Source organism: Alosa sapidissima, chromosome 17 (genome assembly GCF_018492685.1).
Source record: "Alosa sapidissima isolate fAloSap1 chromosome 17, fAloSap1.pri, whole genome shotgun sequence".
Classification (NCBI taxonomy): Eukaryota; Metazoa; Chordata; class Actinopteri; order Clupeiformes; family Clupeidae; genus Alosa; species Alosa sapidissima.
The window spans coordinates 17,692,875-17,704,942 of record NC_055973.1 but is presented as its reverse complement, the minus strand read 5'-3'; the positions used below and the strand labels follow the sequence as shown (position 1 = coordinate 17,704,942).

The following is a 12,068-nucleotide window of genomic DNA, read 5'->3' as shown; positions in this document are numbered from 1 at the left end:
CTAGCAGCAGCCTACTTATTTATTATTCATTAAGATTTGTAGGATGTTTGATGTGAAGTACGATGCTTATTATTAAATTATCTGTAGCTGTCAATAGCATATTTAACCATATTCAAATACCCAGTCACTTTTAAACCAGTGTCTGTCCTATTCAGTGAGGTTTTTAATCAGGACCTTTATTGTGAATAGCTGTGTGTGTGTGTGTGTGTGTGTGTGTGTGTGTGTGTGTGCGTGCGTGCGTGCATGTGTGTGTGTGTGTGTGTGTTATATACTGTATCTCTCTGTTGTAAGTTAATCATAATGGTAACAAAATAATGGCATATGACATTGTCTGTTTTATATCTCGGCAAAAAGAAATTAAACATAAAAAAGAGTGGCACACAACTGCACACATAAACTTCAAAGAATTGCACTTTTCTTCAATAGAACACCATGTGTTGTGCAACACTCCCCCCTGCTGGCTGAATCTGCACAGCATGCAGTAATTATGTGCATTCATTCCTTCAACTCAGGCTTCAGCATTGCTCATTTGACCAACTGTGGAGGCCAGCTAGGGTTCAAAAGGCGTTGTTCCGCATTGGCACAGAAGACAGAATTCACAATGACTACTCAAAGATGCCATGCTGGCAACAGAAAAAGGATACTGACAAGAAAATTAGTGCATTACAAGAGTGAAATAAGATCCTTTCAAAGTAATTGTCCCCCCTTTGCTCCAAATGAAGCCATGTTAATGGAAAATGTATTGAACAGTTCTTTTTTTTTAGAAAAGGAGACAATTGCTTGCCAGTTTATCGTTGTTTTTGATGATTAGGGCAATTACGTGTTCAAGATGTAGTTGTCAGGGTGAAGTAGGCGGGAATAGGAAGACTGAGAAGACAAAGCTTTTTTATTATTATTATTTCAGTTGCCCATAATATATCTAAGACTAAGGTGGGTGTACACCAAAAAATATAAAAATGCAGAGAAATTATTGCATTGTTTGAAATATATTGGGTTAACATGTCAATCAAAAATATTTATCAAGACCCTTATGGCACTCATAAATGATTTTTGGCAAAAGATGTAGCATGTATCATCTGATTTCAAGTCTTTGCTACAACTAATTTGGTGGTTTATTTGATGCATCCTGGACAAGCAGGGTGGTACTATTTGTAAATGTCTGAGGATATACTTTTACACAAGGAAAAAGTTCTGATGTGACAAAATCAATAACATAGGAACATAAGAACTGCTTTATCATTTATTTTTAGAACCATTATCAACATTACAGTTTTTTCTAATTACTAATGCCCAGTTAAACATTATTTGGTATACAGTAAAAAACATTTTTGGCAAACAGTAAAAAATAAAATAAAATAACATTCAACAATGCATGGTCTGCCGTGAAATGCAGAGGACAAAACTTCTTTACGTTTCCTCATCTAACTTATGACTTCACAGGGCTTCAAAGCGCCAACAGTAGTTGTGAAAGTCTATAAAAAGTGGCAGTGATAAAGGAGACATGGCATTAAGCCTTCACTTCTTTTTGGGTGCATCATCCCTCTCTGCAGGAAAAATTTCGATCTCTTTGACGATCCTCTCAGCAATCGTTTTATTATTTGCTGAAACCATTCTTCTTGACATCAAGTCAAATGGTCCTCCTAGACAAAAAAAAGGGATTTATGAAACTTTAATTAGAACAGCTGAATGCACTTCAAGAGACAACTCAACAGTTCTATTTATGAACATATTTGTATGAACAAAAAGCAACAGAAAAAAGTTTTAGGATTAGACATATCACCAAATGCAGTCGTATACTAAACATATTTAATCATTTAATCAATATTGTCTTAATGTTGACAGCTGCCCTACCATCCACATCCATGAGGACGCCACCAGCCTCTGTCACGATCACTGCCCCGGCAGCGATGTCCCAACAGTGGATCCCAATCTCAAAGAAGGCCTCAACTGCCCCTGATGCAACCATACACATGTTGGTGGCAGCAGTGCCTGAACCACGTATCCTGGACAGACAGGAACATGAAAGAATTGTTTTTAAAATGTTTATATCATAGGAATAGATGATATTTACCATATACATCTCAATGAATATGTGTTTGCCAATGGGGCTCGGAATCAATGGTGCATGTAGTTACGTAAATAAGGTTTATTGCTTTTTAAAATAAAAGAGATACCTTGTTCTTTACCTGTTTAGCTTTACAACACATCAACAGAACAATGACACACCCCATGTGGCTTTTAGCTAAAAAAATGATTTACTTAAGAATAACTCTACATGCTCTGACAATCTAATGTCAAAGGAGAAAGAACTCACCCGTGCACTGGGATGCAGAGGATTTTCTGCATGGTGGAAAATATCTTGCTGACCACCACAGGGTCTCTGTTTGACCCAAGCTCACTGATGATTATAGTTTTTCTCATGTCTGGTAAACATACAAAAAAAGCAGTGTTCAACTGTGTTCTGTGCAATACTTGTTCTAAGAAGAGCAGAAACACATACCGTTACATAAAATGTGGCTTACCTGTTTGGTCAGACACCTGCAGCCTCTCTCCATCACAGAAGGCACCTTTGCCTTTTCTACCTGTGTACATTTTATCCTCCAAACAGCTGTATACCACACCAAACTCAAGCTAGAAAACACATATTAGTGTGTTCAGTGAAACGTGATGTTTAGGTAATGCTATTTTCAGTTTACATTTGACTAAGATAAATCAGGTTTGGCATACAATGTTGCTTGGACATACCTCTTTGTTGACAGCAAAGCCAATTGACACAGCTACAAAGGGAAACCTGTCAGAGATGGGCAAATGTTGGGCACATTTAGTGTCATTATCTGCATGTGAAAATTATTGTCAATGTAACTGCACATTAGTACATGACTAGATATGGAAACCTATTACGGACTTCTGATCGGCAATAGATAGATAGATAGATAGATAGATAGATAGATAGATAGATACTTTATTGATCCCCAGGGGAAATTCAAGAATATAATAGAATAGAATAGAATTCAATGGAGATCTGACCACCATTGACAATGTTTCCATAAATGACCAGATGGCAGAGCATTACCCCAGACATAAATTGTGCTACCATTGTGCTACTCCTCCCTAGAGGACAGGCAAGCATACTTTTTTCCAGTTGTCCATCTGTGCATGCCTGATTCTGTCTGTTACAGCACAGTGTTTGCAATGCATCATATCTCCCATTCTGGATTGCAGGATCATCATCAAACTTTGCACATTTAAGGAAGAGTATATGGACTCATTAGATAATCAAGGTCATGGGGTCAGGGGTCACAGAAACATGGGTTGAAAACAGAGGGTTGAAGAATCTTCTTCAAACTTTGTACAGTACAGTTAATCACAATTTGGCTACAGGGGATTCAAGGTTGTGGTGTCAAAGCTAAAGGTGACATGGTGTCCTATACAGTGTGTGAGATACCAGAGAATGTCTAATCGGTAGAGAATTGGCACTGTCTAGTTACTTCCGGTTTCTGGACTGGTTGCAGTTCCACCTCAGATTCCACTTGAGGGCGCTCGCAGGCGAGCGCAGAATGCATGGAGGTCTTTGGAGCTTTACCCCTCAATATCCACTTTTCTCTGGATATAATTTTTTGAGTAGTAATTTGAATGTTGCATTTGATAGGAGAGGCAAAGAAAATACACACTGTTGATTATTATATTTTTTACAGTCATGTAATACTTCTAAAAAGCCTTTCAAATATGTCAATGACGTCATTCATTAGCACAATGCTAGCGTGTTATGGGTAACAACGACCCAATCTGTAAGAAATGAAAAGGACATAAGTACTCGTTCATTCAACTTTAGATCTAAAATCTATATTGAACTTGCATAAACTACAATAAAATCTACGATTCTTCTACGACAAGCAGGTGAAAGAGATACATTTAGCCGTCTAGCTCCATAGACCCCCATTCAACCTGCACTCGCCCGCGATCACCCCCAGTGGAATTCTAATGGAACTGCAACCAATTTCGATACAATGGGGCTTATTAGGAAGTATTAAGTAGACGGGCTCTGGAGATACACAAGTGATATATCACAGGTGGCTTAAGTGATGTTCATCAAACCTTGCATGTGACCTCTGTGAAGTTGGCACCCCATATGATGAAAACATGAATACAAGTTGTTAGTGCATTGTTTGTGCACGTTTGTGCAGGCAAAATAACAAAAATTGTGCTCAAATCATGTTAAAGAAGTTAACCTTTAATGTTGCATAAATGTTTATTTTGACTGCACAAATGTGCACAAACAATGTAGAAATGTATTTCGTAGTCGTTTTGGCGTCAATGGGGTGCTGAGTGACCCCAGCTCAATAAGCAAGTTAAAGTTACATTTCTTTACGACGGTTTGAGCCCAAATTTTTTTTTTTGCCTGCTCAAACGTGCTCAAATGATGCACAAACAAATCAAAATACTTTCATCAAATGGGGTTCCAACTTCACAGAGGTTTGCATGTGGCACGCATGTCCAAACTCGTCCCTACAGCTGACTCACATCCATGGCGATATCTGCTACCAACGCTACTCTCACTCGTGCCATATGTAAGGGATAATGGACAACACGGTGGTCTGTTCACAGAAATGAATGCACGGTCGAGGTTGTAAAACGGCCCCGACGCGAAACGGAGACACCCAGCCAGCCAATCAGAAAAGAGCATTTCTTCTCTCCAGGTGATAATGCTTAATTAGGTACACTAGGCCAAAGGGCCCAGGGGTCACATGTACAACAATGTTTGAGCACACTGATTGAAAAATCAGTGTCAACGTGCAAACATAATAACAACAAAGGCTAGATACACTGACAAGGTACTCAAGGTTGTGGGTTCAAAGGTGGGGGTCACATTTGTTCAAAGGTCAAGATCAAGTTCATTTCAGGGCACCGCAGTTTACAGTAGGTGGAGGCCTGCTCAACCACATTGTGTTGAGTTTTATTTCATTATAAATGTATCGATTCAAATAGTGCATTAAACAAAACTTACACACTACAAATCTGTCTGGAAATGATCTGAATTGATGTTAACAGAATTACCTACCCATGTACAAAGTTTGTCGTTCCATCCACAGGATCGACAATCCAGGTGGGGTTGTCCGTTAGAATGCAAGGTTCTCCTGCAGATACTGACTCTTCTCCAATAAAGCTGGGTAGGAGATCAATACACAGGCATTCAATTGATACAGCCAGTAAGCTAACAGACATCAGGATACAGTGAGGGCATACTGTAGCAATGTCCTCTCTCTCTCTCTCTCTTTTTCTCTCGGTCACATTGTTTGCATGTTACGTGTAGATTGGTTGTATTAACACACAGAGAGAGAGAGAGAGAGAGAGAGAAAGAGAGAGAATCTGCAAGTTTGTTTCTATGTGCATTGCATTGGTAATGAATGTGTGGCAGTGCATGGTTGCACCTATGCGTGGGGAATTTTTCTTTGACAGATTGAATTATGATCTTCTCCACCCTTTGATCAGTTTTGGTGACCAGGTCCACAGATGAGCTCTTTGTCATAATCTTAACCTCATTCTGAAGTGCATCTCGGATAACCTGGACAAGATACATGGAGAAACATTGTTAAACACAACTAAAACTCTCGCCCAAATGATCTACTTTCACTTTGTTCTATAATGCAACCTGAGAATGAATACAGTATGTGTCGATATATTTAGGCACTTACTGCTCCAGCTTTCCTGGCCACAACAACTGCATGGTCCATTGATTCTTGCCAAGGATCTGCCATTTTGTTCTTCAAGTATTCCTGCTAAAAGGGTTCATGTCAGGTGTCAAAAATTATATGAAATGATATGAAAATAGTTATGAAGTCAAGAATAAGACATGTTTACAAATGTTCCCCATAACCACATAAGAAAACCAAAATCTTTAATGGACATATAGTAGAAGTAAGTTAACCCAAAAACCGACTATAAAAACGGTACACTAGGCTATACAGTCACACCTGTTTCGCAGGTATAACAATAAGAAGTGTTTGAACATTGTTATTGTATGCAGAACAAGGGAAAAATAACTCCAGGCACTCTCTGCTTGGTCGTTTTAAACTCTCATGCATTTCAGAAACCCTTCATCAGGGAGTCAACTTTCAATGATGAAACACATCAGTTTTTAAAGGTGTAGTGGCCAAACCAGGAAAACAAATTCTAAGGAATCATAAAAGTTGTTTTCCCTAACAATAAAATAAAGTCTCATGGGGTAGCCAGAAGCAAAGGAAATGTTACGTAATCCATTTGTCTGCAATCCTGTTTGTGACGCATGCTTCAGTTTCTTTTAGCTGGTCTTCCCAAGATGAACCACAAAAAGACAACTTAAACCTCATTTTGTTTTTCAGCTGTACAATAACAATCACAAAATGTTGAAAATTAGCCCTTCCTGGACTCCAAAGATTTATATTTCAGCTCTTTGGGAGGGGAACACTGAATATCCAAAACAATAAAAAAAATATCCAAGGGTGTTTTTTGTTTTAACAATTAAAAAGCCTTTACATTCTCTCAAGAGCAATGAAATGTCAAAATAATGCCTGCACACTTCCGTATCAAAACGTGATCAAAATCAGTGGTTCAATGTTGGTGGAATGAGTTGCCCAGTGCTCTCCGTTCCTGTGATAGTTTTGGGTCGTTTAAGAGGGGTCTAAAGATATTTCTGTTCAACATGCACTTAGTTCCTTAAGCGCTTCTTATGCATTATGGTTTGTATAATATTGTTTTATTTTCATTAGGCTGTTGATTAATTTGACATTATTGTTTATTATTGATATTCTCCTAAATGTAGTCTTAGTATTGTTTATTATTGATTGAATGGACATTATTGCTTATTATTGCTATTCTCCTTATTATAGTTTGACCAACATTCTAATCTGTTTTAAATATTATATTGTTTTTGTATGTCGCTTAAATATTATATTGTTTTCTTTTGTATGTTGCTTGGACAAAGGCGTCTGCCAAATCCCATAACCATAACCAAAACACTGGTAAGAGTCAAAGCTGATAGCCATTAGACTTAGTAAAATAAGATATGTGCACCAGTTTCAATATATGGCCAAAGAACAACACATCAACATAGCATAAATATATCATCACCATTAACAGAGAATAGAATGTGCAACAATGCTCCTCTAATCCCCTCACTTAGGCTTATGGGCAAAAGGACTGCACTGGTACTTCTTATATTGCCCCATTCTCCGTGCATCTGCACATACATTTATCTATTTGAATAAATATTTTACTGACAAAAATGGTGCTCACGACTGTTCACATGAGAAAATCCATATCGGTACAATCACACTTGATCTTATGAAATGGACCAGAGCAACGCCAGCATCGTTTCCGTCCTCAAACGAACTTTGACCGTCCTCAAACGAACTCAGAACAGAAACTTTACAGTAGATAGCAACCAACTGGATTTATGTTCATCTACTTACCTCTGTCAGTGTCGGCGGTCTTCGTACTTCAAGATCCTCCTAAATGTAATGCAACTGAACCAAGAGGAGAGGAAATAAATAGCTGGCACGAAACGATATAAAGGAAAAGTACCAGTACCGCCCTAAATATTTCCACACCATACCAACCTAACTGCATGCACATGTGCCTGGGATATGAGTCAACATGTTGCGTGGAAAAATACTCTTAAATAAACTAACACATTTTTGTTTCGAAATCATTGCAATAGTTTATTTCTGACGTATCACTTTAGGAGACATGCTATAGATCTCCATCGCTGATAAGAGACAGGAAATGTGATGCACAGTATAGGCCTTAGTGCTCAAAGAAAATGGGTGTTTGAGTATGAACCAACAATATAAGCACACCGTGTTCCATCGTCGGGGTAGCCATTATTATCCTCATGGTAAACTAATCAATCTATTAAACAACTAATAGGTTATTGGCTATGCCCACTGCCTATGGCAATCTACTATTTATTTATTAAGGATTAACTAGAAAGTATATAGTCTTCAAGAAGCAAATAGGCCTACATGAAATGACAAATAACCATACATGTAAAAATGTAAACTAAAGCACACACCATTTTCATTGTGTCCTGCTGAGAATAGAGCATGCAAGCCCACCACACATTTGCATGGCATTGCATTTGCATTCAAAATAAACTAAGGATGGATGCCCCTAATAGTCAGTCAATGTCTATTGAAGAAAACCTTACAGATTACATCCTTAGCAAGCAAATATTTGACAAAGAGAAACTCTAATATGCAGTCTGATAAAAATGTTTTTTAATACCGTAGCCAGAGGTGGAAAAAGTACTAAAATATTGTACTCAAGTAAAAGTACCAATACTTTGATGAAATATGACTCAAGTTAAATTACCCATCTGAAAATGTACTCAAGTAAAAGTAAAAAGTAGTTAATTTAAAATGTACTTTAAGTAAAAGTTACTTAGTTACTTTTTTTCTGGTGTGTGTGGGGGGGGGGGGGGAGGGGGGCAGAAAAAAACCCAAAACAATCAGTTTTACCCAGCTCGAGTTGCTGCCAGCTGCTAAAATAGCCAGGCAGCTACAGCACTACCTTCTGGGGGCATGTTTGTGAGCCCCCATGTTCATGCCCCCCAGAGTGTAGCGCTGTAGCTGCCTGGCTACCTTAGCTGCTGGCTGCTGAAACGGAGATATACAGGACTGTATGTGAAAAATCGCCAGAGTTCTCCTTTAAGTTTGAGCAGCAGTTGATTTTCAAAGTTAGTTGTGCTCATCCTTGCTCACTTTGCAGTGAACAGTAATCCAGTACAACTGAAAAGCTGCTCACAGGCATCTGCGGCAGGCAGGCCCATGTTGAGTTTCAGTTCAGTTTACTTTATTTGTAAAGGGGTTCAGCAGATCCAAGGGCCTCGGACTGTGGGAAAAGTGGGACTGATTAGAGGGCCTCAATGGAGGAGAGGGCCCTTGAAAAGTCTGGAATATATCTTATTTTACCTGAATATTTTAATTTCCAAATTAAATGTCAAAATGAATGTCAGACAAAATGTAAAGTTTGACTGACTAAATTTTGTACAAAAAAATAGTGAAGACTGTCTAAGGCAGGGTGTCAAACATCAGGCCCGCCAGCAGGTTTAACGGCCCCCCCAGATGTTTTTGGTAGGAACGGAAAGTCAGAAAAAAAAGAAATTCACATCCAGTTTTCTTCAACAATGTGTTATAACCAATATTTCTATGGTATGACAAATTGATTAAACCTAGCACTACAAACCATCCTCAGCAAGGAATAAGCAGAAAAAGTAACATGGAAGTAGGGCATTTCAAGAGACAAAGAGCAGTATGTGACAGCAGTACATAATTGTTTGCTCATAAGTGATAATCAAACAACACTCTGATACCCATGCAGAAAAATGATAATGACCATGACAATGACAGCCCCCACGAGGTTTCATTCCAACAAATCCGGCCCACTACCTAATATGAGTTTGACAAGGTCTAAGGTCATTCTCACTCTCCCTTGCTAAAGCGCAAAATGGTTTGGTCCACCTGCACAACGATTCATAAGGTATCTCATTTTGTTTACGTAGTTGAGCAGGGCCGGCCCGAGGCATAAGCGAACTAAGCGGCTGCTTGGGGCCCCCTGACCACCAGGGGGCCCCCAATCGAGTTTCTTTTTTTTTTTTACATAATAAATAACGTAAACAATTGTGACATCAATGAATGAATAAATGAAACAATTAATAATTCAAAACAAGAAAATTCTGATTTCATGATCAATATGCCTGCCTACCTCTACTGTGTCTGCCAGCCTTTGAGTCACGCGCATAAACTAGACACCTCGGGTTCATAGACAATTCGTGCAGACACTGCATCAAGTTCAAAAATCGGAAGAGACGGTAATGTTAAGAAAAGTCACAAAAAAGGACGTATCCCTCTGGTGCCGAAAACAGAAAGAAGAAAATGACAGAGGAGGAGAAAAACGAGCAAGATAAAGGTATGTTTGCATGATTATTTACAGTATGTTTTGTGCTTGAGGTAGCTAGCTAGCTGTCATGATCTAATATAAGCCATCACCAGAGCTAAATCCTTGCCATCAACAGAGAAATGTCTCCCATTAATATTTATTTATCTAGGTGTATTTCAGATGTCAAGGATATTGGGATTGTTTTGGATGTTCAATCAAGCATGTACCCTAGCCATAGGTGGGCTTATGTTGTAAATTAAAGTTAGCTAGCTGACTGAAGTGGACATTAGCACTACAGTACCTACATGAAAACGTAGCTGAAGGCAAATTTACCACAGAGGGATTGTTTCTGATTTTGCACCTGAAAGTGTTGATAGTTTATTACTGTTCTATAATATGTGACATAGTGGTAAGTCTGATAGCAACAGCAAGCTAAGCCCAGGCTCAAAGTCCCAACCCACTGACTAGCGCGACTCTGGGCATCGGTAACGTTCCATCTTCATAGGCAAAGATGGAACAGTACGTGCGCTCTGCTCTAAGATCTTTGGAGAGAGATGGTAGTGTTTGAGAAAATATACCATGTTGGGTGGGGAGACTTCTGTGATGGAAATAAACTTACATTTGATTAAGATAGTGGCAAGTGATGTAGCGGTGCTACCCTAATATTTAGGCTGCAGTAGATCACCATGTTAAACGTTCACCACTGCAATTAAGTATACTTTTGATTTTGCCTCATTTGCCAACAGAATATGAATTGTTACATGTGGAATTGCTTGTTGATGAGTGTAAGTAATGATAGCAAAATAAACTCATTCTGCTCGATCAACTATGCACTTATGCAATATATATATTTTTTCAGAGACACTGTTGAAGTACTTTGGAGCACATCTCTACAACTACCTAACTCTACCTCATCAAGTGTCTGCCTCCATGGCTGATATGACACAGAAGGTGAGGTTTTCTTGATGGCAAATGGTTACATAGCCTGTTAATATGACATGACACATTTAACATAGTTTTTGTTTTATTTATTTATGTATTTATTTAATCACTGCAGGTTCATCCACTGCAGAGTTGCAGATACCTGAAAGCCAGGAACGAAGTAGGAATAAGTATCTATTTTTTTGGGACATTTTATTTTTGATTATTAATGTTTGTCTATTTTGGTTTTATTTTGTAGTTGAAGATTGCTCATTTAATGCACATTTGCGGATTTGTTCTGCAAATCTGTTGAAAAAACAGGTCATTAAACGGATGTACTTGTTTACAACAAATACAAATGCTGTTGTATTTTGTTATTTGTCAATTCAACTTCAGTAAACCACCCTTAGTGCTTCACTTTGAATATGAATGTTTCAAATAAATCTGTGATTTTAGTACCCTCTAAGATTAAAAGGTGACAGGGTTGGTGTAAATAACAACTAATACATTGGTTTACCAAGCACATGAGGCCAGAAGTCTAGAGCGGAGCCCCAAAACATTTTTGGCATGTGAGCAAGGATGGATTACTGAATGAGCCTACCGAGTCCTTATGCATCTGTGTCCAGGGGGACAGTAGTTCATAATCAGTCACTGTATTAATACATAACCTCACTGTATTAATTTATAATATGACATTATAGTGTGAAGTTGTCAATTATCGCCAAGCACAGGTGACTCCACGTTGTGGGAGGGGGCCCCCAAATCAAATTCTGCTTAGGGCCCCCAAAAGGCTCGGGCCGGCACTGTAGTTGAGCATCGCTAGTAGTGGACAGCTAATTGTTGTGCTCCTGGTAATGTCTTTCTCCAAGAAAACCAAGTCGGATTACCAAAAAACAAAGGCAAAAACAGGAAAAAGAGAGAGATCAAAATGAGGGGAAACAGCTGCTAATAAACTTCTTTCCAAAGAAAGGTGAGCACACACGTATTGACACGAAATCCCAGGGTGTTAAACGGCTTGAATGTCTCGCAATAGAACTGAGACAACCCATTGAAAGAGCGGAAAATACAGTTCCTAGGTTACACAGGTAATCTGAGGTATCTCGTGATCCACTTCCATCTCCATCTTGGCGCCAGCTTGATTCATGCCCTGGCCTATAGGCTACATGCTGATCATTGTAGTGGTTCCAGGCGCAATTTCCCCCCTTCCTTTCCTTTCAGGTTGTCGTTAGTCT

The 12,068-nt window shown here is 38.8% G+C and overlaps 1 protein-coding gene across 2 annotated transcripts; it reads right to left on the bottom strand.

Moving 5' to 3' along the window:
• Positions 1-1,226: 1,226 nt before the first annotated feature.
• On the bottom strand, positions 1,227-7,565 carry LOC121687923 (inositol monophosphatase 1-like). Of its 2 annotated transcripts, none has more exons than XM_042067123.1 (9): positions 7,449-7,565; positions 5,694-5,774; positions 5,430-5,563; positions 5,060-5,164; positions 2,746-2,791; positions 2,523-2,631; positions 2,315-2,423; positions 1,852-2,003; positions 1,227-1,640 (listed from the first exon to the last, which is right to left on the bottom strand). In XM_042067123.1, exons 2-9 carry the CDS (start codon positions 5,754-5,756, stop codon positions 1,516-1,518), a joined length of 843 nt encoding a protein of 280 aa, XP_041923057.1. In that variant the 5' UTR covers positions 5,757-5,774; positions 7,449-7,565; the 3' UTR covers positions 1,227-1,515. The 2 variants fall into 2 exon arrangements, with proteins under 2 accessions (XP_041923057.1, XP_041923056.1); XM_042067122.1 differs by having other exon boundaries at positions 5,694-5,777; positions 7,449-7,561.
• Between the last annotated feature and the right edge of the window lie 4,503 nt (positions 7,566-12,068).

Bases quoted from the DNA above. Each gene is read 5' to 3' on its own strand.
- LOC121687923 (XM_042067123.1), bottom strand. From the start codon at position 5,756: ATGGCAGATCCTTGGCAAGAATCAATGGACCATGCAGTTGTTGTGGCC. The intron at 2,424-2,522 runs GTAAGCCACATT...TATGTTTACCAG, and splicing joins GCAGGTGTCTGACCAAACAG to ACATGAGAAAAACTATAATC. The intron at 2,004-2,314 runs GTGAGTTCTTTC...CTGTCTGTCCAG, and splicing joins CTCTGCATCCCAGTGCACGG to GATACGTGGTTCAGGCACTG.